The 27,318-nt window shown below is 50.9% G+C and overlaps 1 protein-coding gene across 10 annotated transcripts; it reads left to right on the top strand.

Annotated features, from left to right (window-relative positions):
* Positions 1-521: 521 nt before the first annotated feature.
* On the top strand, positions 522-27,033 carry LOC100737977 (tumor necrosis factor receptor superfamily member 10A). Of its 10 annotated transcripts, none has more exons than XM_084997627.1 (12): positions 604-762; positions 5,188-5,239; positions 8,897-10,384; positions 13,068-13,273; positions 17,412-17,511; positions 18,573-18,686; positions 19,083-19,194; positions 20,440-20,696; positions 21,204-21,235; positions 21,710-21,886; positions 23,747-23,822; positions 24,868-27,033. In XM_084997627.1, exons 3-12 carry the CDS (start codon positions 10,240-10,242, stop codon positions 25,179-25,181), a joined length of 1,533 nt encoding a protein of 510 aa, XP_084853753.1. In that variant the 5' UTR covers positions 604-762; positions 5,188-5,239; positions 8,897-10,239; the 3' UTR covers positions 25,182-27,033. The 10 variants fall into 10 exon arrangements, 9 of the variants coding, with proteins under 9 accessions (XP_084853757.1, XP_084853758.1, XP_084853753.1 ...); XM_084997626.1 differs by having other exon boundaries at positions 8,894-10,384; XM_084997625.1 differs by having other exon boundaries at positions 5,188-7,126; positions 10,120-10,384.
* Positions 27,034-27,318: the final 285 nt, after the last annotated feature.

Genomic DNA, 27,318 nt, shown 5'->3' with positions numbered 1-27,318 from the left:
AGCCTGGCCCTAGGACAGAGCTGCCAAGTGAGTTTGGAAGCAGTAATAACCATACATTTTGTCAGTGAGGGGGGGGTAAGAGCAGAAGGTGAGAGTGGGCAAAAGGCCATAGTCAGAGAACCGGAGGTAGCTCTGGAGAGGCTCCGGTCCTGGGAAGGAACTTGGGTTCAAGAAGTACTCTGAATTTTGGGAGCTTCCGTCCTGGCTCAGCGGTAACGAACCCGACTAGGATCCAGGAGGACTCAAGCTCGATCCCTTCCCTCGCTCAGTGGGTTAAGGGTCCACTGTTGCCAAGAGCTGTGGTGTAGGCTGGCAGCTGTAGCTCCCATTTGACCCTAGCCTGGGAACTTCCAAATACCGCGGGTGTGTAAGACAAAAGAAGTACTCTGAATTTCCAGGTTCGGAGAAACTCTGGGCGTAATTTGCCGCCTCAGAGAAAAAAGGCAGCTTTCTACACTGCCAGGCACTGATTGCACAACAGCCAGCCTAAGACTAGGCGGGGCCATCTGCTGCGCACCGTCATTCCGAACCCCCGAGAGCAGCGCGCGTGGGAATAGACAGCCGGCGCTCCACGAAAGACACTGCCTACATCGTATTTCCGGCGGTTCTGCGGGCGTTCACCACGCGGCAGCCCGGACAGCGAGTTCTCCCGGATCGCGGCGGGAAGCGCAGACCTCCGGAGTCCCGGAAGGGCGCACACCCAGCCCCCGGCCATGGCTCCGGGACCCCATCTTCCTCGTCGTCTTGAGTGTCGTGCTGTGGGTGAGTCCCCGCCGCGGGCCCTAGCTCGAAGAAGGCGTGCCTGGTGGCCGAGAGGGAGCGAAGAGTAGGGGAATCGCGGATATGAGACTTGGGGACATGCCCGGGCAAATCCCGGCGTGGTCCGAGGGAGGTCGGGCTGTGAGTCGGCGGGGAGGGGGCGGAGCCTGCGTGGCCCTGCCCCGCCCTCTCCTTTCCTTACTCCCCACCCCTTTTCTCCCCTCCTTTTCCTCCCCTCCTCTCTTCCCTTCTCCTTCTTTTGTATGCTTGTTTAATTTTTTTTTTTTTTTTTTTTTTTTTTTTGTCTTTTCCAGGGCCGCACCCGTGGCATATGGAGGTTCCCAGGCTAGGGGTCTAATCGGAGCTGTAACCGCTGGTCTACACCACAGCCACAGCAACACTGGTTCCGAGCCTCGTCTGCAACCTACACCACAGCTCATGGCAACGCGGGATCCTTAACCACTGAGCGAGGCCAGGGATTGAACCTGCAACCTCATGGTTCCTAGTCAGATTCGCTAAGCACTGAGCCACGACGGGAACTCTCCTGTTTAAATTCTTAAAAGTGCTCGCTGCATCTCTTCTTCCCACGGATTTTAACAGAAAAGTAACTTTCCCACCCCTGCTCTCGTTCAGCACCCCTTCCGGGCTGCTGTGAGAAGAGCAGTTTGCCAAACGCCTGCTAAGCATTTTCTTACACAGCAACACACGGGCTTTACAAGGTAAACCATCAACAATTCTACAGCTGGCCCCAGGGGCTCTGTCTTTAGTTTCAGAAACAAGGATGTGAAACTCTTATTTTGACTTCCATTGATCAAACAAGTAAGGGCGTGCGTCCCAGAGAAACTCATCATAGAAATAAGTGCATACTTGGAATTGGTTTCTAGCTTGCTCTAGGCTCCAGCCAGTTTGCCCTTATATGTTACAAAAACAAACAGCAACAAACCCCACCACCACCCCCAACACACACACACACACCCCAAGGTTATCCTGAAGAAGTATTTGGCCTGGAAATAGCATTTCCTGTCATTCCTATTCAAATGCCTGTAAAAGTGTGCTAACACTTTAGACAACCACCTTGAACATTTAGGGGAGGTGAGATAATTAGAGTTTACAGATGAGAAACTACTAATAAAAGGAGATAGCAGAGAGAGGCATAAAACCTCACCATCCTTGGCTCTCACCCCCTTGGTTGTGATGGTAGCTGGTAGTAATTGTGAGGACTGTGACATCTTTTGTTGTCTGATATGTTAGGCAGAACTTTCTTTTTCAAGGGGGACAGAAGGGACTTTCTCAAAATTGCGAAACTATTTAATGGCTGCCCTGAGCTAGGAGGCAAGAGGCTTTACTGTTAATCTAGCTGTCTTTTTACTCCTGAAACAACCACCCAAATCCACACAAACCTCAGAAGTCTGATCTCAGACCACAGAAAAACCCTAGAGACAAGTCTGACATAGCTGACAAGTCACAGCAGTGGCAAGGCGGTGGAATGTAAGACCATGGAATGCAAGACCTCAGGTTGTATTGTTGGCCTGGAGGATGTCATTTTTAAATTTTTTTGCTACTGTTGATTTATGATTTTATTATGGTTGTCGGTTTCTGCTGTGCAGCAAAGTGATTGGAGGATGCAGTTTTGATCAAAATCCACACACACTGTGGGTAATGGTCATCTTCCTCCCAGCATGCACTTCAGTACAGCACTGACCACGTGCCAAGCTGTCTTCCAAGCACTATCTGCACATATGAACTCGTTTTATTTTCACAGCAACCAGACAATGTAGGAACCCTTACTGTCCTTGTTTTTAGCTGAACTGTGTAAGACACAGAGAGCTCAGGAGCAGCCTCTCTGGCTTCTGCTGTCTAGTCACCAGGCCTGCCCAAGGCCAGCACAAGGTCATTCCTAGAAGGCTTTCCTTGTGATATCATTCAGTGCAACCCCCTACCTCAAGAATGATCAACAGGAAGTTCCCATTGTGGCTCAAGGGTTAAGAACCCGACTAGTATCCAGGAGGATGCAGGTTTGATCCCTGGCCTTGCTGAGTAGGTTAAGGATCCCACATTGCCATGCGCTGGATCCTTAACCTACTGGTGTAGGTTGCAGATGAGGCTCAGATCCCACGTTGCTGTGGCTGTGGTGTAGGCCTGCAACTACCTCTCCAATTCAACCCCTAGCCTAGGAAGTTCCATATACCGTGGGTGCGGGCCTAAAAGGCCAAAAAAGAAAAAAGAATGATAAATATGTTTACAGGCTGTCGACTAAAAAAAAATATATGCACAACCTAACAGATGAGAGTTATGTTTTATTCGGTGGACAAAACTGAAGACTTGAGCCCAGGGGGCAGCATATCAGGTAACCCTGAGAAAACTGTTCTGAGAAGGCAAAGGGGGAGCTTGGGTATTTTAGGAGTTTTATAACAAAAGGCAGGTGGTAGGAACAAAAGAGTACTGTTAATAAAAGACCAGACCAATATCTCAGTTAAGGAATTTAGTGCTTCTCTGTGCCTGGGTGGAGGCAAAGGTCTGGGCTCACTGAAGCCATCTCTGTGACATGCACCTCAGCTACTAGGGCCAGTATCCTTTTCACATCGCGATGCATCGAAAGTGTCAGGAATCCGAAAGGCTGCTAGATGTCAAGTATTCTCAGTTTCCTTCCTGTGTTATAGGGAAACCACCCTGGTAACTGGTAGTAACTGCGAGGACACTGTGACATCCTTTCTTTACTGATAGGATAGGCAGTATTTTCTTTCTTTCTCTCTCTCTCTCTCTCTTTTTTTTTTTTTTTTTTCCTTTTTAGGGCTGCAGCTGCAGCAAAGGGAAGTTCCCAGGCTAGAGGCTGAATCAGAGATGCTGCTGCCAGCTTATGCCACAGCCCAGCAACATGGGATCTGAGCCTCATCTTCAACCTACACCATAGCTCATGGCAATGCCAGATCCTTAACCCACTGATTGAGGCCAGGGATTGAAGCTGCATCCTCCTGGGCACTAGTTGGGTTCATAACCCTTGAGCCACATTGAGAACTCCCAGTGTTTTCTTTGTCCAGAGGAAGAGAAAGGGATTTCTCAGAATTGTGAAGCTATTTAATGGCTGCCCTAAACTAAGAGGCAGAAGGCTGTACTGTTATTCTAGCTTTTAACTCCTAAAACAACCACCCCACATCCACCAAAACCTCAGAAGAAGTCTGAAATCAGACCACAGAAAGACCCTGGAGACAAGTCTGGCATGGCTGACAAGTCACAGCTGGCTGCTCCAGTTAAGAGTAAAAAACAACTACTGTGTGAGATCACTTATACGTGCAATCTAAAAAAATACAACTAGTGACTAAAACAAAAAAAGCAGCAGCCTCACAGGTCACAGAGAAGAAACTAGTGGTACCAGTGGAGAAAAGGAAGGGGGAGGGGTCATATAGGTGTGGGGGAGGAAAGGGGGATTATATGAAATCCTGTGTGCGGAACTTAAAAATTGTGAAGCACTACAGAATTTAAAGAAAAAACGGTGCAGCTTTTATGGTGTGCCACCCTGGGGAACAAAGAGCATGTGGTTTGGCTGACTGATTGAGGATATAGTAGGGAGAGTAGAGCTCAGGCCTGAGTCTAGAATTGGTCTAACAGTGCAGGGAAGTCTGGGAGAACAAGGGAAGGAAATCCCCTCTGCTGACTCATCTCTGGAGCAGGGCCCCTGAAGGCCCCCTGAAGGCCCCCAGGGTCCCTGCCGCCCCTGGCGCTGTCAGCTCTGCCTCACAGTCCCTCAGGCTCTTTTCACCTTGGCGACCTTGGGAATCTCTGTGTCTCTGCCTCAGCTCCCTGTGGGTGGAAAGGAGAACAAAGGAAGGAAGTCCCCACTCATGACTCATCTCTGGGAGGTGCAGCTCCCAGGCCTGAGGAAAGGAAGGGCCAGGTCATGTCCCCGATGCCCCCACAGGCCCCTCACAGGGCTGCTCAGCAAGCTCTAGATGTGCCTCCCCTGAGCGAGTGGGTGGCCTGGGTTCTAAGATGCCTGCACTGGCGCTGGTATGATGTCCTCATTCTGCTCTAAGAGGGTTTTTATGTGAATGGTGGGAAATATGACCTGCAAGTTGGGGATAGAATGGAGGTAGCTGAATGTCATGCTCAGGGATGGCCCAGATCCATCGGCACCATGCAGTCAATTTCAACTTTTCACTTGCTATTTGCAAAGCTGGTTTTTTTTTTTTCCATTTAGAATTTTAATGCATATGAGTAACTTTAACTTCCAGGTTCACATGACAATAAGCAAAAGTGACATACAGTGCAGGCAAACAGTTCATTTATAACTTAGCTTTGTTTGTTTGTTTGTTTGTTTTTTCCAAAGATCAGTTCCTTAAAAATGTTTGTTTTTGTTTGTTTTTTTGTTTTTTCCAAAGATCAGTTCCTTAAAAATGTTTGTTTTTGTTTGTTTTTTTGTTTTTTCCAAAGATCAGTTCCTTAAAAATGGACGACATATGAATAAAGAAAATAGGTCTGAAAGGTGAGGATTTCAAAGAGTAGATCTCTTCATTCTTCAAACTGCTGACCCCATGAGGACAGGCACCGCACCTCTGCTTCCTGCTTGGCCTCTGTTCCTGGAGGGGAGCACATTCGGGCCTTTCACTTGGAGAAGCTACTGGTCAGGCCTATCTCCTCCTCTTCCTGCGGTAGTGCTTCAATGGGAATCACGTTGGGCGGGGTGTCCAGGCTCTGGAGAGACAGAAGCTCTGATTCGTTAACCACTGAGCCACGACCGGAACTCCCAAAGGTCTTTTTTTTAAAGCACCATTTATAGGGTTCAAAGTGTCAATTAATCAGGAAGACATCTTTTTTGTGTGTGTCTTTTTGTCTTTTAGGGCCGCACCCGCATCACATGGAGGTTCCCAGGCTAGGTAGGGGTCTAATGGGAGCTGTAGATGCCAGCCTACACCACAGCCTCAGCAATACCAGATCCGAGCTGCATCTGCGAACTACACCACAGCTCACTGCAGTGCCAGATCCTTAACCCACTGATCGAGGCCAGGGATCGAGCCTGCAACCTCATGGTTCCTAGTCAGATTCAACTTCACTGCGTCATGACAAGAACTCCAGGAAGACATCTTAATCTTATGTGCCAAATATTATGTGCCTAATAATAGAGTTTTAAAATACGTGAAGCAAAAATGGATGAAATTAAAGGACAATCAGAGACCTCTTGTGGCAAACAGGTTAAGGATCTGGCATTGTCACTGCAGCAGCTCAGGTACTGCTGTGGTGTGGATTTGATCCTTGGCCTGAGAATCAGTCTTTTCTTTCTTCCTTTCTTTCTTCCTTCCTTCCTTCCTTCCTTCCTTCCTTCCTTCCTTTCTTTCTTTCTTTCTTCCTTCCTTCCTTCCTTCCTTCCTTTCTTTCTTTTTCTTTCTTTTTAGTTTTACTGAAGTATAGTTAATTTACAAGGCTGTGATATTTTCTGCTGCACAAAAAAGTGACCCAGTGATACATATACACATATCCATTCTCTCTCAGATTCATTTCCCACATAGATTATCACAGAATTCTGTGCCATACAGCAGGTCCCATTGGCCAATCATTCTGTACCCTTCAGTGTATGCCAAACCCCTCAGCCAATCCTAAACCCCCAGTCCATCCCTACCCCCAAACCCCACTGTCCCCTTTGGTAATTGTAAGTCTTCCAAAGTCTGTGAGTCTATTTCTGTTCTGCAAATGAGTTCATTATATCATTTTTTTAAAAAGATTCCACATATAGGTGATATCATATGATGTTTGTCTTTCATTGTCTAACTTCACGTAGTATGATAGCTTCTAGGTCCATCCATGTTGCTGTAAATGGCATTATTTCACTCTTATTTATGGCTGCGTAATATTCCATTGTATATATGTACCACATCTTCTTTATCGATTCTCCTATTGATGGACCTTTAGGTTGCTTCCATTAATTGGCTATTATAAATAGTGCTGCAGTGAACAATGGGGTGCACATATCTTTTCAAATAAGGATTTTCTCTGGATACGACGCCCTGGAGTGGGATTGCTGGATTGTATGGTAGTTCTATTTTCAGTTTTTTAAGGAACCTCCATGCTGTTTTCAATAGTGTTTGCCCCAATGCACATTCCCACCAACAGTGTAAGAGAGTTCCCTTTTCTCCACATCCTCTCCAGCACTTATTATTTGTAGTCTTTGGGGGCAACAAGGGTGAATATGATGCCAGCTGAGTTGGGTCAGGACTTTCAGAGAAGAACCTTGAAGGCACACACACATGGCCTCATCATGACTTTTGTCTGTTGAAATAACAATTTGTCTCTCTAGGCCCCTTCTTGCTGACAAAATATTAAAAATGTATCTTTTTTTTTTTTTTTTGGTCTTTTTGCCTTTTCTAGGGCCACTCCTGTGGCATAAGGAGGTTCCAAGGCTAGGGGTCTAATCCAGCCCATGCCAGAGCCACAGCAACGCGGGATCCGAGCTCTGTCTGCAACCTACACCACGGCTCATGGCAACTCCAGATCCTTAACCCACTGAGCAAGGCCAGGGATGGAACCTGCAACCTCATGGTTCCTAGTCAGATGTGTTAACCACTGCGCCACGACAGGAACTCCAAAGATGTATTTTTTAGGTATAATACATTCAGGACTCAATAAGTATAAAAATGCATATAACTGAGGCTGAGGCTGAATTCGATGCAGATATTTGATGATTTCAAGATGTTTGAAAACTTTCTGTGGGCCACTGACAGGATCATGGGCCCTCAACTGCAGCCTGTTGTGCCCCAAGGTGTGGGAAGCAGGAAGCAGATGCACAAGGAGGGGCCTCTGTAGCCTCAGGAGACCCCACTGGTACAGGGAAGCTTGGAGGGGAGTAGGGGTTCCATCGGAAGCAGGGAGAGAAAGGGGACAAAGACACTCAGGCCTCCTGTGGGTTGGGAACCCCCAAGGCTCCCATGTCGCACCCAGGGCTGCGCTTCTGGCACAACGTCGGGATCCCTTCCTCCTGAAGAGGGTTCGGCCGGCATTGACACTCTGTATCTCTAGTTGGGGGTCGTGGAGTCCTCTCCTCTTCATCTGGAGGAGACCAAGATAAGGCTTTGGTGATGTGTGTCCCTGGGGTCTCCCTAAATCCTTCCTTAGCACCCACTCGCCCTCACCTTCAGCGCAAATCGATTTACAAAGTAATTTGAGGGCCAGTTTCACTGCAACCCCCATAAAGGACAACCGCCATTCAGACGTCATTTGTACTCAGAATCTTTTTTTTTTTTTTTTTTTTCTTGTCATTTTGGGGCTGCGCCTGCAGCATATGGAGGTTCCCAGGCTAGGGGTCGAATCGGAGCTGTAGCCGCCGGCCTACACCACAGCCACAGCCACAGCCACACCAGATCTGCGCTACGTCTACGACCTACACTACCACAGCTCCCGGCAACGCCGGATCCTTTAACCCACTAGGCGAGGCCAGGGATCAAACCTGTGTCCTTGTGCATGCTAGTCAGATTCATTTCTGCGGAGCCACGACGGGAACTCTCTTTTGTATTTTTCTTTTTTTTAAAAATCTACAATGCATTACTTCAGGACTGGCGGGACAAATATTCCAGATCACGAGGTCCGTGGCAAGGGGGTAGGGATAAGGGTATAGTGAGAGACCCGGGATAAGGAAGGGCTCTTGGGTGACTTCCCGAAATCCTAGGCCTGCTGGGTGGGCCTTAAGACCTGGAGGCTGGGAGAAGCCGAGCACCCACCAAGAGCACAGAGCCCAGGGCTAAGAGGAGCCTGACCCAGAACCTGACCCTCAGCTACTGGGGCCGGTATCCTGTGTTTTCACATCCCCAGGAACTGAAAGTGGCAGTAATGTGCCGGGCTGCTAGATGGCAAGTATTCTCAGTTTCCTGCCTGAGTTATAAGGAAACCCCTCTGGTAGCTGGTAGTAACTGTGACAGCCTTTGTTTACTGATAGGATAGGCAGTACTTTCCTTCTCTCTCTCTTGTCTTCTTCGGGCCACACAGCAGCATAGGGAAGTTCCCAGGCTAGAGGTCAAATCGGAGCTGCAGAAGACTGTAGTCAGAGGAGCCAGCCAACTGGGTGGCTGACGACAGCCTCCTCCCCTGCATCTCTGACTCCTGCTCCCCCCATCACCTTCCCTCTGTGCTCACAGTGGTTTCTCTCCCATAGCAGGTCAAAATCTGTCCCAGACAATCCTGATTCCCTAGGAGAATTCCAGAAAACGCATCCTCGGCCCATACTTGAATCATTCGCTGTCCTCAAATGAACAAGGCTCTTTTACTCCTCCTCTGTGGACTCCTGGCCAAAAATGCTCTCGCTCTGCCACTTGAAAGTCTTCTTCTATCCTTTAAGGTTCAGCTCAGATGTACTCTGGTCCATAAAGCCCATGGGGAGAAAATGTCTCATGATTGTTTTCCAAAATCTTTCTGTATATGCCATGTATATATGCATAGGCATATCTATATGTTTTGACACAAAAGACATACTATGTAGTACACTCTTCCCAGTGTTTCTAATATATTTTAATACGTTTTCCTTACTTTTTCAAAACTGATAATTTTACCCAGGCAGAATTTTGAATTGTTTCATAAGCTTCCTCTCCCCTCCCCCCCCCCCCGTAATCATTGAAATTGTTATTAAACCTACCTTAAGGTTTAAAAAGTAATCTGGGAGAAAATGACTTATTGTACGTATCCAGTGAACTTCTTCTAAAGAGAGCATTTCGCAAGCACAGTCATCCCTCGGTGTCCCCAGGAAACTGGTTCCAGGAGTCCCCACACAAGGTTGGGCCAGGGTTGGGGTTCCCAGCCGGCGGGGGTCATGCTGGGGCTGGGACAGAGGCAGGTCTGCACAGAACTGTTTACAGCGTTACGCAGGTGGATGAGGACAGACCCCGGCAGCGTGTTCTCATCTACACAGAGAGCAGGGTATCCCCCGGAAAGCAAGGCCATCACCATAGGAAGAGTGGATCCCTGGAAGGAACACGTTGGACCAAGCAAAGCTCACCTCCATCCTGCATGTCCTGGTCTTCAGCAGAAAGCAGGGACCTGCATCCACTGGCTCCTGGGGGTTCGCTGGGAAAACCTCTTCCTGTACCCACTGCTGTCTTGAGCGTTCCGTTGTTGCTATCATTGTAATGACTTCCACTTACGTTTTCCCAAGAAAAGAAGTGTCCTGAAATTTGTGTATCAATTTGGGGAGGTCCCTTTGTGGCTCAGCGGTTAACGAGCCCGACTAGGATCCATGAGGATGCGGGTTCGACCCCTGGCCCTGCTCAGTGGGTTAAGGATCTGGCGTTGCCGTGAGTTGTGGGGTGGCTCTCAGACTCAGCTTGGATCCTGTGTTGCTGTGGCTCTGGCGTAGGCCGGCAGCTGTAGCTCTGATTAGACCCCTAGCCTGGGAACCTCCACATGCCTCAGAGGCAACCCTAAAAAGCAAAAAGCCAAAAGCAACCAACCAAACAAAAGCATCCGTCTAAAGGAGATACACCAACATACTCAATCACGTACCTGACCATGAACTTTACACTTAACCTCTTCTGTGTGTACCTGCTTGCTTTTCTCTGCCATATGGGCCCTGGTCCTGATCTACCTTGCTGCCGCTTTGAACGGGGGCTATTGCGGTGCTGCCAACCTGTGGAGCCTTTAACAACGTTCAAAGGTATGTTTAAGGGAGAACAGGAAGGGTTTCTTATTTCGTTTTAAAAGTTGGGCACACTGTGTATCCCGGTGCCCAGTAGGAAGAGCAGCCAGCTCATCACACTCGTACTTTCCAGTTTGGAGCCCCTCCCATTCTTGCACATGTTCTAATGGTCCGTTACCGCGTGACTTTTGCCTTACATTTTCTTCTGATTTTAAAAGGATCCATGAGGTAAACACATCCTGAGATGACTGCCCATGAGCCGGGCCCTGTGTCATCCCACCCCTGGGTGTGGGCAGAATCTCTGACCTGCTTCACACCAAGAACACACTAAGGGGATAGGATGTCACTCCCTGACTGGGTCACATTCTGTGGCAGAGGGGCAGGATGCCACTCTCTTTCTCTCAGTTACACCCGCCCTCCACCATACCTCCAGTCAGATCTCGTCTCTCTCCACATACCGCCCATGTCACTTGCAGCGCCAGGGGGTGAGGTGAGGGGCACTCTCATCATACGCAGGATCATACGCTGGAAGATAAGCATCCTCCAGCTAGGCAACAGCGCGCAGGAGGACACCCCCAGCACCTACAGAGGCTCCTCCGATGCTCACCGCATGGCAGCCCCACGAGGGCCAGGGGTAGGGGCAGTGGGGGAACGCCGTTGTAGAAATATAAATGGCCCATTACTGCAGCCATCAGATAATACGCCAAGGTTCCTGTGAGAAATCTCTTTCTAACGTTGGGCTAGTGGGCTCTTGACTGTAGCTGAGGACCGGGAGGAATCTGTCCATGAAAATACGCCCCGAAGCGGTACCTGGGTGGCACACGAGGTCACCCAACTCAGTTACACCTGCCCCGGGAGAAGAAGGAACAGAGGCCACAACCACTGCTGTCCTCCCCTGTGGTTCGCTCTGGTAGTTTCACGCCTGCGGTTTCCTCTCTGTGTCCTTCCTCAAAATGGGAGAGTTCCACATCCAACTGGGCTTCTGAAAGCACAGTACCTTCCTTCACAGATGAGGTCCGAGAGCAGCCAGGTGGTACGTGACTGTCGTGTAAAGCCCATCGATGGGTGAACGGATAAAGCAATTGTGAGGTATATCATACATGTATTATATATGTATAATCACTATATATATCATATGTAACAATAAATACAATGCATATGATATGTCATATATCGCCTATATATATCACACAGACCATGGAACATCATTTCGCCATAAAAAGAGGGAAATCCTGCCATTTCACTGACGACATGGGGAGGCCTCGAGGGCATTATGCTGGTGAACTAAGTCAGGCAGAGAAAGACAATAAATATAATCCCTCTCATAGGTGAAAACTTAAAAAAAAAAAAAATCAAGCTCACAGATATGGAGAACAGAGTCATGCCTGCCAGAAGTAGGGGGGAAGGGAGTTGGAGGAATGGATGAAGAGGGGCCAAAAGCAAAAAGAAAAGAAAACAGAACTGTATGTCACCTGCGAGTGAACAGGCTCAGAGACAGCGCCCTGACTGGGCTTTAGCCCCGGACTGGGGAGGATTTCTCTTGGCTGATGAGAAGGTTTCTCGCTTCCTCTTGGTTCTCAATGCCAGGGTAGGTGGTGAGGCTGGGGTTCCCGGAGACCTCCACCAGCCTGAGGCATCAGTCCATCCAACCTGCCTTGGATTCTCTCTGGCAGCTCCCCTCCATCGGACCACATTGACTCCCTGTCCCCTAGTCTGACTCTTACTAGAAGACCTGCCTCAAGCCACAGGGGTCAAGGGGCAGTGGGTAAATGTTTTAAATTTTTTTAATTCCAAAAAAAAAAAAAAAAAAAAAAAAGCTTTCCTTAAGTCACAAAGGGATTCACTGGCTTAGGGGCAGTTAGAACCCAGAGCCCTCCAGTGGACATGTTGGCATTCTGGTCTACAATTTAAGAAAAGAAAAGAAAAGAAAAGAAAAAAAAAAAATCAAAAGATCTGGTTGGGGGCGTGGCTATGGAGATGAGAGTGGGCAGAAGGCGGCCCTCAGAAGACAGGAGACTTATGAGCTGGTTGGGGGCGTGGCTATGGAGATGAGAGTGGGCAGAAGGCGGCCCTCAGAAGACAGGAGAGTTATGAGCTAGTGGGGCATTTGCGCTGGAAAGGGGCAGGGTCAGGACGCGCCCCCGGAAAGCAGATTTGGAATGTCACCTCAGCCCTGTGCCCACTTCCCAAAGGTGCAGACTGCCTTTTAATGAAAGCACGTCCCCAGGGCTTTGGCCGCCAGAGCCAGTAATTTCCGCTTTGGGCTGCAGGGTCGCTCTGAGGGACTCCGGGCCCCTCTCCTGATGTGACTAGTTAGAGGTGGTTAATGTTGTTTGTTTGTTTGTCTGCTTCCACGGCCTATGGAGGTTCCCAGGCTAGGGGTTGAATCGGAGCTGTAGCCTCCAGCCTACGCCAGAGGCACAGCCACGCGGGATCCGAGCCGCGTCTGAGACCTACACCGCAGCTCACGGCAACGCGGGATCGTTACCCCAGCGATCAAGGGCAGGGACCGAACCCGCAACCTCCTGGTTCCTCGTCGGATTCGTTAACCACTGCGCCACGACGGGGACTCCTAGAGGTGGTTCATGTTAACCGCACCGCTAGCGCCGGCTCACGCGCCCGCGCAAATGGCGCAATCTCGGCGTATAAAAGTAAGGGCAGGCTGTGTGATTAGACCATAACGTCCTGCCCGCGCACCCAGGAGGCAGCAAGTACGATCCGGCGCTGCAGGAAAGACGCTGTGGACTCCCGATGGCTCTACCGGACGTCTGCCCGCATCGCGATCGAACGAGGAACTGGGGACCGAGCGCACCCACCGCCTCGGGCGCTCCGGCAGGGCGCGCCGCCAGCCCCCAGCCTTCGCGCCAGGACCTCAGGGCTCCCATCGTCGTGGTGTTGGTGCTGTCGGTGAGTCTCCGCTCGCGAAGTCGCGCTGGTTCGCCGGCCGGAGGGGGGGCGGGGCGGGGCACTAGTGAGTGACAGATCGCACTTCCTTTCGTTTCCCCTTCCCTCTCTCGGATCCTCCTCACTCGTTCTCTCTCAATCTTGCTCTCTCTGGGTTTAAATTCTAAAACGTGCCCTTTTTAAATAGATGAACTAGGGCGGTCCCTGGCCCCTCCCCCACCGTGGCCTTACGCTCCGTCGTAATATCCTTTACCCTGCAAGGATCGTCCAAGTTGGAAACGATCTTTAAAGTTACTTGCTGCTTGCGGCAATGTATGAGTGCTGTGTAGAAACCATAAATCGTCTCACGACCCGGACCAGATGCTCACCACTTCCTCTAGGAGGTGGTTTGGAGGCTCCGTGTAGGATTTATCACTGTTGGTGTTCATCCTCAAGATACTTACTATGGGAAGAAATCTGCACACTTCCATTTTCTCAGGTTGTGGCTTTTTTTTTTTTTTTCTTTTCTTTTTCTTTCTTTCTTCCTTCCTTCCTTCCTTCCTTCCTTTCTTTCTTCCTTCCTTCCTTCCTTACTTCCTTTCTTCCTTCCTGTCTTTCTTCTTTCTTACTTTCTTTTTTTTCTTTTCTTTTTTTTTTCTTTTTTTTGGCCTCCCCGTGGCGTATGGAGTTCCCAGGCCTGGGATCAGATCCCAGGCGCAACTGCAAACCACGCCGCAGTTGCAGTAACGCGGGATCTTCAAGCCACTGTGTCCGGGAAGGATCCCGCGAACCCGAGTCCCAAGACGCAGGGGATCCCGCTTTGCCACGGTGGGAACTCCTTGAGGTGCTTTTCGAAGTTTCTTGCATGTTTAAAAAAAAAAAAAAAAAAGGGCCAAACAGGGTTATAGGAATCATGAAAATGTCTGTTTTCATTGAGCAAATTACTGCTAAAATCAGAAAAGAAAGAACATTTTGAACTCACAGAGAAAATACAGACGTATTTATTTTTTAAATTTATTTTGAAGCGATTTGTACTTTTTGCCATTATAGTAGTGTTCTGTCAGTTATCTACTGTAAAGTGACCCAGTCACACATAGATCTATACCTTCTTTTTCTCACATTATCCTCCATCCTGCTCTGTCGCCAGTGACTAGCTCTGGTTCCCATTGCTATAGAGCAGGATCTCATTGCTTATCCCTTCTAAAGGCAATAGTTTGCATCTACTAACCCCAGATTCCCAGTCCATCCTACTCCCTCCCCCTCCCCCTTGGCAGCCACAAGGCTGCTCTCCAAGTCCATGGTTCAGAATTCATTTTTTGACTATTGGTTTGAAATAGGTGGGATCCATGCTGAACACTGCTGCTGAGTGGTTCTGGGCGCCTGTAGGGCACTCACTGTCACGTATTCTTGGGGCCATCTGCACTGTCTATGGGGTATCTCCTTAGAAGTGGGGTTGCTGTGACAGTAGGCTAGATAAGTTTACACTCTTATTTAGATAACAATAAGCTGCCTCCAAAAGAAGGCTGGACCGTTTTCACTCACACCAAGAGTCCACAAGTGGGCCTGTTGCCCTACACCCTTGCTCCCCTGAACTTTAATTCCTCTCTAGCCTGAGAAGTAAAAATGGGGCACCGTAGTGCTGTGGGTGTGATTCCTCAGGGCCAGGAGGGATTTTCAAGGATCTATGAGATTACTGAGACTGGGAGTGGAAGACCAGGAGACCCTAGATGAGGCAGCAGGGGTGAGGGCAAATATACAAACAGTGAAAGAACTGAAAGAAAAATCTTCTACAGATGTCTTCCGAAAACGTAGGAGTTCTTCAGTAGTGTGTAAGGCTAGAAGAAATTCAGTACCTAAACATGACAAAAGCATTTGAAAAGAAGAAAAATGCTTTTCAATTATCTTCCTAAAAAGAAAAGCAAAAAAACGCCTTAACAAAACAAATAGTACACTCAATTCGGGGATATTTAAAGAAGAAAACCTATCCTGACCAAGTGGGGTTAATCGCATGAATGTGTGTTGGATTAACATCTGAAAATGCATCCATGATTTTCCGCTATATTAGTACTGCAAAGAAGGAAAACTGTATGAACAGCTTAGCAGGTGCAGAGAAGGCATTTGACAACATTTAACCCCTTTCCACCATAAAACCTCTCTTTACATCAGGGTAGATGGCAACTTCCTCCATCTAGTAAAAGCCACTTCCTCTCCCAGTCACACAGGAGATGAGGTTAACCTAGGAAAGGGGGCGAGGGAATGTTGTGCAGTAATGTTATCTCCTCTCCTCTAGTTAGAGGATTTGAGTTTCACGAGTGTCGGCATTTTCTTAAAGCTTTGAATGGTACCCTTTAGAGCTGTGCATTTCCTTCTTTGTCAATCTTAAAACTGAAAACCCTGGAAGGAAGTATTGAGCTCTGGTTACCCACATAATGCTGAAGTTTTAAGAGCTGAAGACATCTGAATTTCACCTCAAAATAAGGCACTTAGGAGAATGGACAGAGGGATGGATAGAGAAAGAAATATGTGATAAAGCAAATATGGCAAAATTCGAATGCAGGTGGTGAGTGGATGAGAGCTCACTGTACAGGTGGTTACAGACGTTGTTGGATGCCTGGAAAGATCCACAGGAACACATTGAGGGAGAGAGTGTTTGAGAGGAGAACCAGGGAAGACAGGAGTGAATAGGCCTGTGAGGTCAGGAAAAGGAGATTCCAAAGGGATTCAGAGGAGGCCCCGCCTGGGGACAGGACAACTTAGGGAACACACATGAGCTTAGCTGTCCCCAAACACTTGACAGGCTTTTATGAGAAGAGGGCTGTCTTTTCTTTCTTTCTTTCCTTCTTTCTTTCTTTCTTTCTTTCTTTCTTTCTTTTTTCTTTCTTTCTCTCTCTCTCTCTCTCTCTCTCTTTCTTTCTTTCTTTCTTTTTTTTTGGTCTTTTCGCCTTTTCTAGGGCTGCTCCTGCGGCCTATGGAGATTCCCAGGCTAGGGGTCTCATCGGAGCTGTAGCCACCGGCCCACGCCAGAGCCACAGCAACGCAGATCCTTAACCCACTGAGCAAGGCCAGGGATGGAACCTGCAACCTCATGGCTCCTAGTTGGATTCATTAACCACTGAGCCACTACGGGAACTCCGAAGATGGGCTCTCTTTTATCTTGTTTAAAGTCAGGCAGGTTGAACTGGGTTCCACATAAGCTGTTGCCATTTTAACTATTTCTTTTTTTTCCCCCTTCATTTCACTTTCTCCTTCAAATCACTCCCAGGTTGAAGCAAAGTTGCAAAAACTATACAAAAACCTTTTTCTTTTTTTCCTGAATCATTTGAGAAATCGCTCCTGACATGATAGACCCCATGACCGCGTACTTGCGTGTGTGTCTTTCCTACAAGCGAGGACAGTCTCCCCCCAAACCCACAGCACAGCTTTCAACATCAGAACCTGAACTTCGACACGTTCGTCCTCATCGAAGCCTCAGAGTCCATTCAGCTTTGTCCAGCTAGCCCCATTTTGTCATTTTTAGCCCAGAGACCTTCGCCCCAAAGCCTGGGGTTCTATTTCCTCTTTTTGTGTGACTCTTTGGTATGTTGTGGGACACTGACAGGCTCCTCTTGGTGACAGCCGCTCAGGTTAAAATCGGAAGTTCCTTAAAGTGTGATTCTGGATCAGGATTTTGAAAACGTGTACTTCTGCTAGAACCCCCATCTGTAAACGTGTGCGCATGCGTGTGTGTGTGTGTGTGTGTGTGTGTGTGTGTGTGTGTGTGTGTGTCAGGGGTGGGGGGAGGCTGAGGGAGAGTATTCGTGCGTGCGGTCAAATAGAAGAACTAAAGACAGCAAGACAGGGGCTGTTTTCTCTAATCAAAGGGATACCTGTGGTTTCTGCATTCTTAGCGAAACGTTTTTGTCTATACTTTCTGGAATCAACGGATTTTCTTTTACTCTAAGAGAAAAGCGTACCGGGGGAAAAAAAGTTCAGTGTTCAGGTACTTGCTGGCACCAAAGACCAGGGGACAAACTTGCATAGAAAAAAAAGGAGAGTTCGGAGCTGGAAGAAAGGTTCCAGTTCTGTTTCATTGTGTGGGCGGTGGTCAAGGGACTGTGGGATGGATCCTAGGAGGACAAGAGTCTGGAAGCCACTCACGCCGGTCCCTGCTTTGTCCTCATAGGTCACAGCTGCCTCAGGCATGCCCACAGGGCAGGGACGATTTCACCAGCAAATGGCTGCCCCAGAGGCAGGGAGTCTTGGCCGCTGGAAGTGTCCACCAGGTACATCCGAAGACTGATCTCCAGCCCTTACCCCACCCTTGTCCCCATGTCCTTTTGGTTTTCAGATCTCTGCAGGTATTCAACGGACGTCTTCTTTGTGCCAGGCACTGTGCTGGGAGGGCATGAGCGTGGTCCCCAGACAGAGGGATGCTCATGATAGTGAGAGAGATGCAGTAGGAACCCTGAGGATACCTGAGTGATGGGGGGGTGGGGGCAGAGACAGAGTTAGTGAGGCCTCCTGGGGATGGCGACTTCCAGGCTGAGAGCCACTGTCCAGTGCCCCTGAGACGGCCCCCAGGGGGCAGGGCTGGGCTTGTTTAAGCAAAACTAGGGGCCAGCTGGTGTAAGTGGAGGGTAAAGAGGACACAAGGGCAGCCAGGGGCTGATCACAGACCCTGAGCGCTGTGAAGGGAGCAGGGGTTTTGTTTTTTAGTAAGGCATTCACCGCAGTAAAAATCTCCATGTTTTATACGGATTACATTTGAAGTGACACTCTGTTAGAACTTCTGAGCTTAAGAAAATACATTGTTAAAATTAGGTTGACCTCTTTCTTTTTACTCTTTAATGTGCCACCTGTGGCTGTGACTTTCACGTGTGGCTCGTCAGTGTATTGCTGTTGGCAGTACTGGTCTAAGGTCTGTGGTAGATGTCAACTCAATAGATTGAGGCCAAGTCCGGCGTTGCTTCGTGGAAACGAATCTGATGAGGACCCATGAGGATGCAGGTTGGAACCCTGGCCCTGCTCAGTGGGTTAAGGATCTGGCGTTGCCGTGAGCTGTGGTGTAGGTTGCAGACACGGCTCAGATCTGACGTGGCTGTGGCTGCGGTGTAGGCTGGTGGCCACAGCTCCGATTTGACCCCAGGCCTGGGAACCTCCACATGCTGAGGGTGTGGCTCTACAAAGACAAAAAAAAAAAAAAACAAAAACAAAAGATGAAGGCCAGTCAAGAAGGGTTCCCTGTGTGGATTCCACTGATGGGTGAAAGAGGCATCCCGGCCACACTGCCAGCCTCTGGGAATCCTGTGGGGACTTCCTCTGCAGCTTTTCCCTTCCTTTTCAGGGTTCCATGTGGAGGAAGCCAGTGGAGAGTGTGTCCGGTGCACAGACGGAGTGGATTACACCAGTCATCCAAACACCCTCTTTTCTTGCTTACGCTGCACGGTTTGCAAATCAGGTACAGGACCCGTGGTCCCCCGAGCCTTCAGTGAGGGTGCTGGGTGATGATGAGATGGGATGCGAATGGGTCAGGGAGGCAGAAACCCGATTTCCAGCCCAGCTAGGTCTCCTCCCATCCTCCCTTCCTCCCATCCTGGGCTCAGCCTCCCTGGGCCTTCAGGACCTGAGGTCCTCTGGCCTTGCCCTGAGGACTGGGTGTTGAGCCCTGACCCAGGTGTTCCTCGCCCTCCAGGGCGTCTCAGATTACACCCCACCTTACCCCATCGCTTGCTCCGGATGTGTGACTGAAAACACGTTTCTTCCCAATCCTGAGCGTGGGGGGGTTTGGGTGGCAAAGAAGGGTTGAGAGTCACTCGAGGGACGCACATCGCCAACCCTGATCCTTTGTCTTCAGGTGAAGAAGAGAAGACCCCTTGCACAGCAACTGCGGACACACAGTGTGAGTGCAAACCTGGAACTTTCCGTGAAGAAAACTCCTCCGAGTTCTGCCAGAAGTGCCACACCAGGTGAGACGCAGGAGCCCAGGCGGTTTCCAGCAGCTCAAGGGAACTGTCCCAGAGCCCCCTCCCGCCCCAGGCCTTCCCTGGGCCCGGGGGGCCGCCTGAGCCTGCAAGCAGCCCCTCCCTGCCCCCCGCACCTTCCCAAACCTCCTCAGCACCGTTCCCCTTCAGCCGGCTCACTGCTTAAGGTTCCCGACACTGTCCGTGGCCCAGGAGAAGCTGTAGCTTCTTCTGATAGCAGAGGGAAGAAAATGAGTAGAATGCAGCCAAGCTTACATTCATCTGTGACAATGCCGTCGTAAAAAGGGAATTTTCCTCGTTTTGGGGCAGGAAAGGGCCCACGAACACAAAGGCGCCCACCGGAGATTCCTAATGAGATGGGGCACCCAGCTCCTTCGAGGTTCCTTCCTGTAAAGCTCTGAGCCAGCCCAGCGGGCCTCACACCCAGCCCTGGTTCCCCAAGAAGACCCGAATCTTCCCTCTCTGGGGACTCAGGGGCCAGCAGTCCTGCGCTCTTCTCTGGCGCTCCAGTGTGGGCTGTGGCTGGTAGGAAGGGTCAGCAGGTGGAGGACAAGAGGGTCCTTGTGTGAAAGGGCGACTGGCGGGGGAGGCGCAGCTTGTGCCCGAGCCCTTCTGACCCTTGACCTGGATGAGGTTGCCCCTCCCCCGGGCTCCCGCTGCAGCCAGGGAGGCCCAGGGCAGGCCTTGCAGAGAAGGCCCAGCTCCTGGAGTTCCCGTCGTGGCGCAGTGGTTAACAAATCCGACTAGGAACCATGAGATTGCGGGTTCGGTCCCTGTCCTTGCTCAGTGGGTTAAGGATCCGGCGTTGCCGTGAGCTGTGGTGTAGGTTGCAGACGCAGGTCGGATCCCGCGTTGCTGTGGCTGTGGTGTAGGCCGGTGGCTACAGCTCCAATTCGACCCCTAGACTGGGAACCTCCATATGCCGCGGGAGGGGCCCAAGAAATAGCGACAACAACAACAACAAAGACAAAAGACAAAAAAAAAAGAAAAAGAAGGCCCAGCTCCTGAAGAAGGGGCAGCTCTGAACACTCAGCAGGAGCCCTGGGGGCTGAAGTGCCCAAGCTCTGATCCTTCTCGCAGCCAACAAGGCGGGTGAGGGGACCCGGCCCTGCAGACAGGAGAGCCTGTTCCTCCGCCACTGGCCTGTCAGGGACGCTGGGTGGGAGGTGCTTCCCTCTTTCTCCTCATCTGGCCAGCTTTCCCTGATGGATCCCCTGTGTCTGTACCCAGGTGCCCTGATGGGATGGTCATGGCCACGCCGTGTACCCCCTCGAGTGACCTCAAGTGTGTGCATCAAGAGTCAGGTACCCGGGCCAGTGGGGAGGCCCTGGATCCTGGAGAGCCAGTGACCATGAACCTGCAACCGCCCACCGCTTCCTCTCCCTCCTCAAGCAATTCCCTACTGGTGGCTGGAATCGCAGTTCTTCTTGTAGTTGTCCCTTTAGCGGTGGTGATCGCATGCTGCCTCTGCAAGTGCAAAGTTCAAGGTGAGGTACCAGGACGGAAGGGGGAGGCACGGGCCCCTCCTCCGTCTCCCCAGTCTTCCTGGTGCCCTGGCCTGGCTCTGATCTTGGTCCCCAGGATCCCTCTGCACCTCCCACCTCCCCTGCTCCTGCGAGGGCCAGGATCACCTCAGTCCCACATCTCAGCTGATGGTCCCCTGGTCCCCATGGCCACGGAGAAAGGGGCCAGGTCAGCTCTTCATGCCTTCAGGGCCCCCAGCCACGGCAGAGAGGTGGTCAGCACCTCGCTTGGGTGACAAGAGTCAGGAGGGTTTATACAGCAGAACCCAGCAGAGATTTGATGTATGTTTCCTTTTACTTCATTTCCCCCCATCTCTCTTCTCCGTCCCTGAGGGTTCCCCAGAGTTGGAATGGGCCCGTCCTTGTCCCCAGGCCTGGGGCTCCTTGTTCAGTATCTGTCCTGTCCCTGGGGAGGGAGGTGCTGTAAGGGGACTCTCCCCCCTGCTCAAGCGGCTGCTGCTTCTCTTCCAGGTTGTGGACTGCACCGCAAATTCATGGACAAAGTGAGTTGGTTTCTCCAGGACCTGGTGGCCTCAGGCCCTCAGCAACGGCTTCCCACCCACCCCAGGGCCCCGGGTGGACACAGTGCCCAGTTTGTCCTGTGCTATGGTCCCTGGCTCTGTCAAGTGGGGTGGGGGCTCTGGGCTGACTGTAGGGGCGCCATTGGTCTGTTGAGAGCAGCCCTAAGGCGGGTTGGCAGGGCTGCTGCTGTGCTTCTTAGTGCTTGCAAGACACCCTCACCTCCTAACCCTAGATGGACCCTGGGGCTTGGGGTTGTCCAGCAGGGGTGCTGAGCCCCCCCTTAGCACAGCACCAGGGTCCTGGGGCCATCGGCAGAGCCATGGATGTGCTGAGTCTGCACCCACCTGGGGGGCACAGCATGGGAGTATGTAGGGAGGCAGAACCCTCCGTGTCCCCGCAGCTGCTGCGAGGATCTGTCGGTATGGACGCCTGAGTCAGCTCTTTGCCCTCCCAAGGTCCTTTTCTGGCGATCACATCCCTCAAGAAGGCCTGAGGCGCTGGACAATGCCCGCAACAACACCCTGAGCAATAGAGACGGCCTGTCCTCTCCAGTCTCTGATCAGGAGGTAGAAGACCCTGAGCAGGTGGAGCCCACGGGAGTACAGTCCTCAGGGGAAGCAGAACATCTACTGGTGAGTGTGATGCCCTCGCCCTTCGACTTGCCCAGGGCTGTGGGGGCCACAGGGAAAGGCTGATGCTGGTCCCGTCTCCTATCCCATGGGGAAGGGGTGAAGGAGGGCCGTCAGGGTCATGGAGGGGGAGCCCCCCTGCTGTAGTAGACTGTCAGCTCTTAGGCTACTTGTCCTCTGTCCTGTTCCCACGATGGGACCACCCAGATATTTCTAAATAGATATTCTGTATTTCTCTTATGAAAAGAGCTAGCATTTCAAGTCAAGGGGTTTCTATAGCTCACCTAGATGTGTATTTTTCTTTGGTAAATGTCGCCTGTTTCTTGTGGAGGCTGTATCTTTGTATGGCACGTGTTCTGTTACCTTGTATGTTTATCCATCTCTTGTAATTCCCTATGGAATTTATTGTCTGCTACAATTTGAAACAGTCATCCATCCGTAGGATCGTACAATCACATTAGTAGTAGTAGCAGTAGTAGCAATAGCCGTGGCATTGTGGAACCCTCAAAGTTTTGTAAGGCTATAATCATATAGAAAATAATGACTGTTTTGTCTGCTCCCTTTAAAGATCTGAATTGTTTTTGTTGTGCTTACAGCCGCAGAGACCAGAAGTTCAGAACGATGTTTGCTTAGCGCTTACATTGTTTTGACGAATTTCAAATAACGGCACTGTTGCTTACATTGATGCTTAGCGCAGGGGGGTATTTTTTGGTCTTGACTGGACTTGTTGGGGAGGCCTCCAGAGTGGCCACTAAGAATGATACTGGCTCTTTTGGAGATGTGCAATCTTATCACTATGAGTCTAGGCTCCTGTTCGGAGGTGTTTTTTGTTTGTTGGTTGGTTTGCTTGTCTTTTCTAGGGCCACACCCTAGGCATATGGAGGTTCCCAGGCTAGGGGTCTAACTGGAGCTGTAGCTGCCAGGCTACACCACCGCCACGCCAGATCCTTAACCCTCTGAGCAAGGCCAGGGATTGAACCCGCTGCCTCATGGTTCCTACCTAGCCGGATTCGTTTCTGCTGCGCCACGACGGGAACTCCTGAGGTGTTTTTAAAACACAGAATCGGAATTTAAATTTACCAAGTGAGGAGTTCCCGTCGTGGCGCAGTGGTTATCGAATCCACCGAGGAACCATGAGGTTGGGGGTTCGGTCCCTGCCCTTGCTCAGTGGGTTAACGATCCGGGGTTGCCATGAGCTGTGGTGTAGGTTGCAGACTCGGCTCGGATCCCGCGTTGCTGTGGCTCTGGCATAGGCTGGTGGCTACAGCTCCGATTAGACCCCTAGCCTGGGAAGCTCCATATGCCGCGGGAGCGGCCCAAGAAATAGCAAAATAAATAAATAAATAAATAAATAAATTTCCCAAGTGGTTTTTCAGCGTCCGTGGGGAATATGTGATCATTTCATGCCCTTCTTTAGACTACCGATATGGTACAGTATTGTTGATCAAAGCAGCCGCATACGCATGGAGTAACCCTCTACCTTAGACTTTCCCAAGTGCCCTTTTAAATAGTCTTCATCTGAGTCACGTCAAGCGGGGAGGGAGTGCCTGTCTCCCGAGGCGGTGGGTGGGAAAGGACTAGAAGGGGCAGAAGGGACTGCGTGGCGGTGGGAACGGTCCCTGTCTTGATTGAGGGACGGCGGCTCGGCTGCATAAGGTCGTCGAAGCTGGAGCAGACACGTAGGACGTGAGCCCTACCGCAGGGAGCCTGTCCCTCCACGAGCACACGAGCCTGGGAGCTGCTCAGGGTGGCAGGTTGCTCTCGTCTCTGTAGAGACCCGGGAGGACGGGTGGCTGCCCGGGTCACACAGCGAATCCGGGACCCCTGACGAAGACCGAGACCTTTCTCCACTGCGTGTTACAGGAACCGGCAGCAGCTGAAGGGTCTCGGGTGCGAAGACGGCTCCTGGTTCCTGCGGACGGTGGAGACCCCACAGAATGTGAGTGTTTTTCCCTGGACCATGGACTAGGAGTGGAGGGAAGCGCGACAGCGTCTTCACTGCGTCCCCACAGCTGTGAGGGCAGCTGAGACCGGGGATGGCTTGTGCCTGGGCCATCCAGACTCTAAAGGCCTCAGAGCCAGGTCTGCCCACTCTGAGGCACCTCAGGGGCTGTGCCGTCCAGCAGGGCACCCACTGGCCCCAGGAGGCTGTGGGGCAGCTGACCTGTGGCCGCATTTGATGAGCTGTGTTAGAACTCGATCCCGTATCTCAAAGAATTGGTAGAAAACAGGAATGTAATAGGTCCCATCAACAATTTTTGACCATTATTACATTTTGAGATGAACGTTTTGGAATGTATTGAGTCCGTGCCATATTTTATGGAAATTAGTATAACTTGTTAACATTTTACGTTTTCCAGCGTAGCTGTGAGAGAATATGAACTTCCTTCAGCGGCCACCTTAGGTACCTATGCACGGTGGTGTGCACTGCGTTGCACACGCTTGCCCTGCATCCCCAGTCCCGCGAGGCGGGCGGCCTCGGCTCCACCTCACATGTTAGCGTCTGTTTGTCCCCATCCAGCTCAGGGAGGCCGAGCTGAGTGTGAAGCCAGAGACCTTCCAAGCTCCAGGCCTTGCTGGGTCCCCAGTGCCGAGGTGGCAGCTGGGGCCCTGAGTCTCACGAGAGGGGCAGGTGCCACCCTGAGTCTCACGAGAGGGGCAGGTGGCCCCCTCTGCCTCCTGCCACTACTGCCTTCTCCCTCCATGCCGTCCGTTTCCCCTCCCCGGTGGGCCCTTCTCCCTCACTTAGGACAGGATTCTCTGGTGACCTTGACTCCCTACGGTGTCCTGGGGACATAGGGGGCCCAGGCAGCGTGTGGCCCGATTTCTCTGTGGCTGGGAAGCAGGTCAGGGATGCAGAGCAGCAGCTGCCTCAGCAGGGGGAGCTCTTCAGGTCCCGCCCTGGGGTCCAGGCCTGCCCGAGGGTCCTCTGCCCTTTCTGAAGCTGGTCCCAACCTTCTCTCTGTGACTTTCCCCCAACCTAGGCTTGAGGCAGTTCTTTGATGACTTTTCCACCATCGTGCCTTGTGATTGCTGGGACAAACTCATGAGAAAGATGGGCCTCACCCAAAATGAGATCCTTCAGAGCAGAGATCGCGCCCGGAACACCGGGGATGCCTTGTATGAGATGCTGGAGACCTGGGTCCGCCGCAAAGGGCGGGAGGCCTCAGTCAACGACCTCCTCGATGCCTTGGAAGCACTGGGGCAAAGATACGCAAAGGAGAAAATTGAGGACACGCTGGTGGGCTCAAGAAAGTTCGTCTTCAAAGAAGGTGAAGCTGGTGCTGCTGTGTCCTGAGTGTTTGAGGACCTCATCTTCCAGTTCTGGACACGTTTTTTATCCAAATGGACTTGTACTTTTTACTCTCATGTATTACAATAGAATCTATGTTTTTTTGGGGAGAGGGTGTAATCTGTAATACTGTTTGTTGTATGACTTTCTGCTATTTATTGTTTTTTGCGGTTTTTTTGCTGTCTTAGGACCGCACCTGCGGCCTGTGGAGGTTCCCAGGCTAGGGGTCGAATCGGAGCTGTAGCCGCTGGCCTACGCCAGAGCCACAGCCACTTGGGATCTGAGCTGCGTCTGCGACCTACACCACAGCTCACGGCAGCGCCGGATCCGTAACCCACTGAGTGAGGCCGGGGGTCGAACCCGCAACCTCATGGATCCTGAGTCAGGTTCATTAACCACTGAGCCACAAAGGCAACTCCTGCTTCTATGTTTTTTATATATATTTATAGTAGCCTAGAAAAGATTCTGTGAAATAACACTGGGTTGTTTACATGGGTTGCCTTTTTGAGAGGTGCGAAGCCACAACGATTGGGTGTCACAAGTAGTGGCAGAAGAGAGCCCAGCACCGCTGTGGGGAGCACTGGAGGAATCCACTCTCCTTCAAAGGCAGTCTCGCACTCTTGGATACCTGGTGACCTCTGTGGTGCCCACTCTTTTATACCTGAAAATCTCATAGGTGTGTGACTATTTCTTTTATTTACCGGTGGGCGTTTACAAGTCAGCAGAGCGTGACGAGACGTGGCATCCCTGCACAGCCCTGTGTCTGGTGTCTGTGAGCTGGGCTGTCAGGCGTGGGCCTCCGCCGGTTCTTCGTTGGACCTCGGTGCTGAGGGTGGGATGCAGGTTGGGTGCAGATGTTAAGTGACATGGGCGTCTTGCGTCTGATCTTGTTAGTGAAGCTTCGGCTCCCTCTGGGTTCCCGGGAGGGAGGGGAGGGATCTGGTCCCAGTGTCTGCCGTGGTCTCAGGGAGGAAGTGCAGTTGGTGGTGGTGGACTGTGTTCAGTGTGGGCTGACTCGGCACTAGATGGGCACTCGCGGTCCGGGTGCTCTGATCTGAGCCTCAGAACTGCCTTTTGCGGTCTGAGTTGGCTACTCGGGCATCTCAACCTCTTCGTAAGCTTTGGCCTCCTGCAGAAACAGACTCACACAGACATGCCAATTCCTAAACACTGTAGGCATTGGCCTAAAATGGCTGATGTGTTGGGGTTCTGTCCTTTCATTCCTTTTTTTTGTTTGTTTGTTTTTTTTTAAAGCCTTCCATTAAAACCCTTCTTTGTAGGCGTCCAGTTACTGCAGGATGATCTTATGGAGGAAGGACCACTCAGGAGTTGTGGTCTTTTCCGTCTCAAGACTCTGTGTGTTGCCTTCCCCAAAGCTGATGTGGCCAAAGATGGAATTGCCTGACATTTAGGCACGTTCAGGGTATGGTGTCGGGAGTCAACTGGAGTGTTTTGGAAGGGCTGCCCCCCATGGTCCTGCTGTTATAAGCAAGCCCTCTGGCCCCTTCTTTCCGGATATCTGGCCCTTCTCTCAGAGGATTTCTGTGAGTGCCCTTCTAAAGTATTAGTCTTATCAGTGTTTGTCATATCCCTTCACATATTTATTGTGTCTTTTACCAGTGAAAACCTTCTAGAGATATGAAGTTGTTTCCTTTATTGCTTCGTGTCAGTGCACGGGAAGTTTTATTTAAAAGTTTTATTTAAAGGTTGGGTTCTGTGCATGTTTCCTCTCCATGGGAAGATCCCTTTTAAGAATTTCTTGGAAACATTAGACAATGAAAGAAAAGCCACTGGGCACAAAATACCATGTCCTTATGAATTTGTGACCAAATTAAACATGCAATTCTGTATTTAAAAAGGTGTGTGTGTCTTTCTTGGCCATCTTCCCGTCCTCTGGAGCAGCTCGGAGTGACAAGGGTGCAGGGCATGTGTTCTTGCCGTGACCTGCTCCTTTCTTCTTTATGCCTCGGGCTCGGCCCGCAGGGGTTTCTTCTGCTCTGACTCTGGATTTCCCCCTGGAATCCGGCCCCTGCTCCCTCCCTCCCTCCCCTCTCTGCCCTTCCCCTGGCAGAGAGACCTGCGCCTGGCCCGGCCCCCCCCCCCCAGTCCCCGCCCAGGTGCTGTCTCTAGGTCACACCTGGGC

The sequence above is a fragment of the Sus scrofa genome, chromosome 14 (genome assembly GCF_054392235.1).
Source record: "Sus scrofa isolate SSC_HxYL_T2T_F1_AM1 chromosome 14, Sscrofa_HxYL_maternal_Yorkshire_Landrace_v2.0, whole genome shotgun sequence".
Classification (NCBI taxonomy): Eukaryota; Metazoa; Chordata; class Mammalia; order Artiodactyla; family Suidae; genus Sus; species Sus scrofa.
This window is presented reverse-complemented; position numbering and strand designations above follow the sequence as displayed.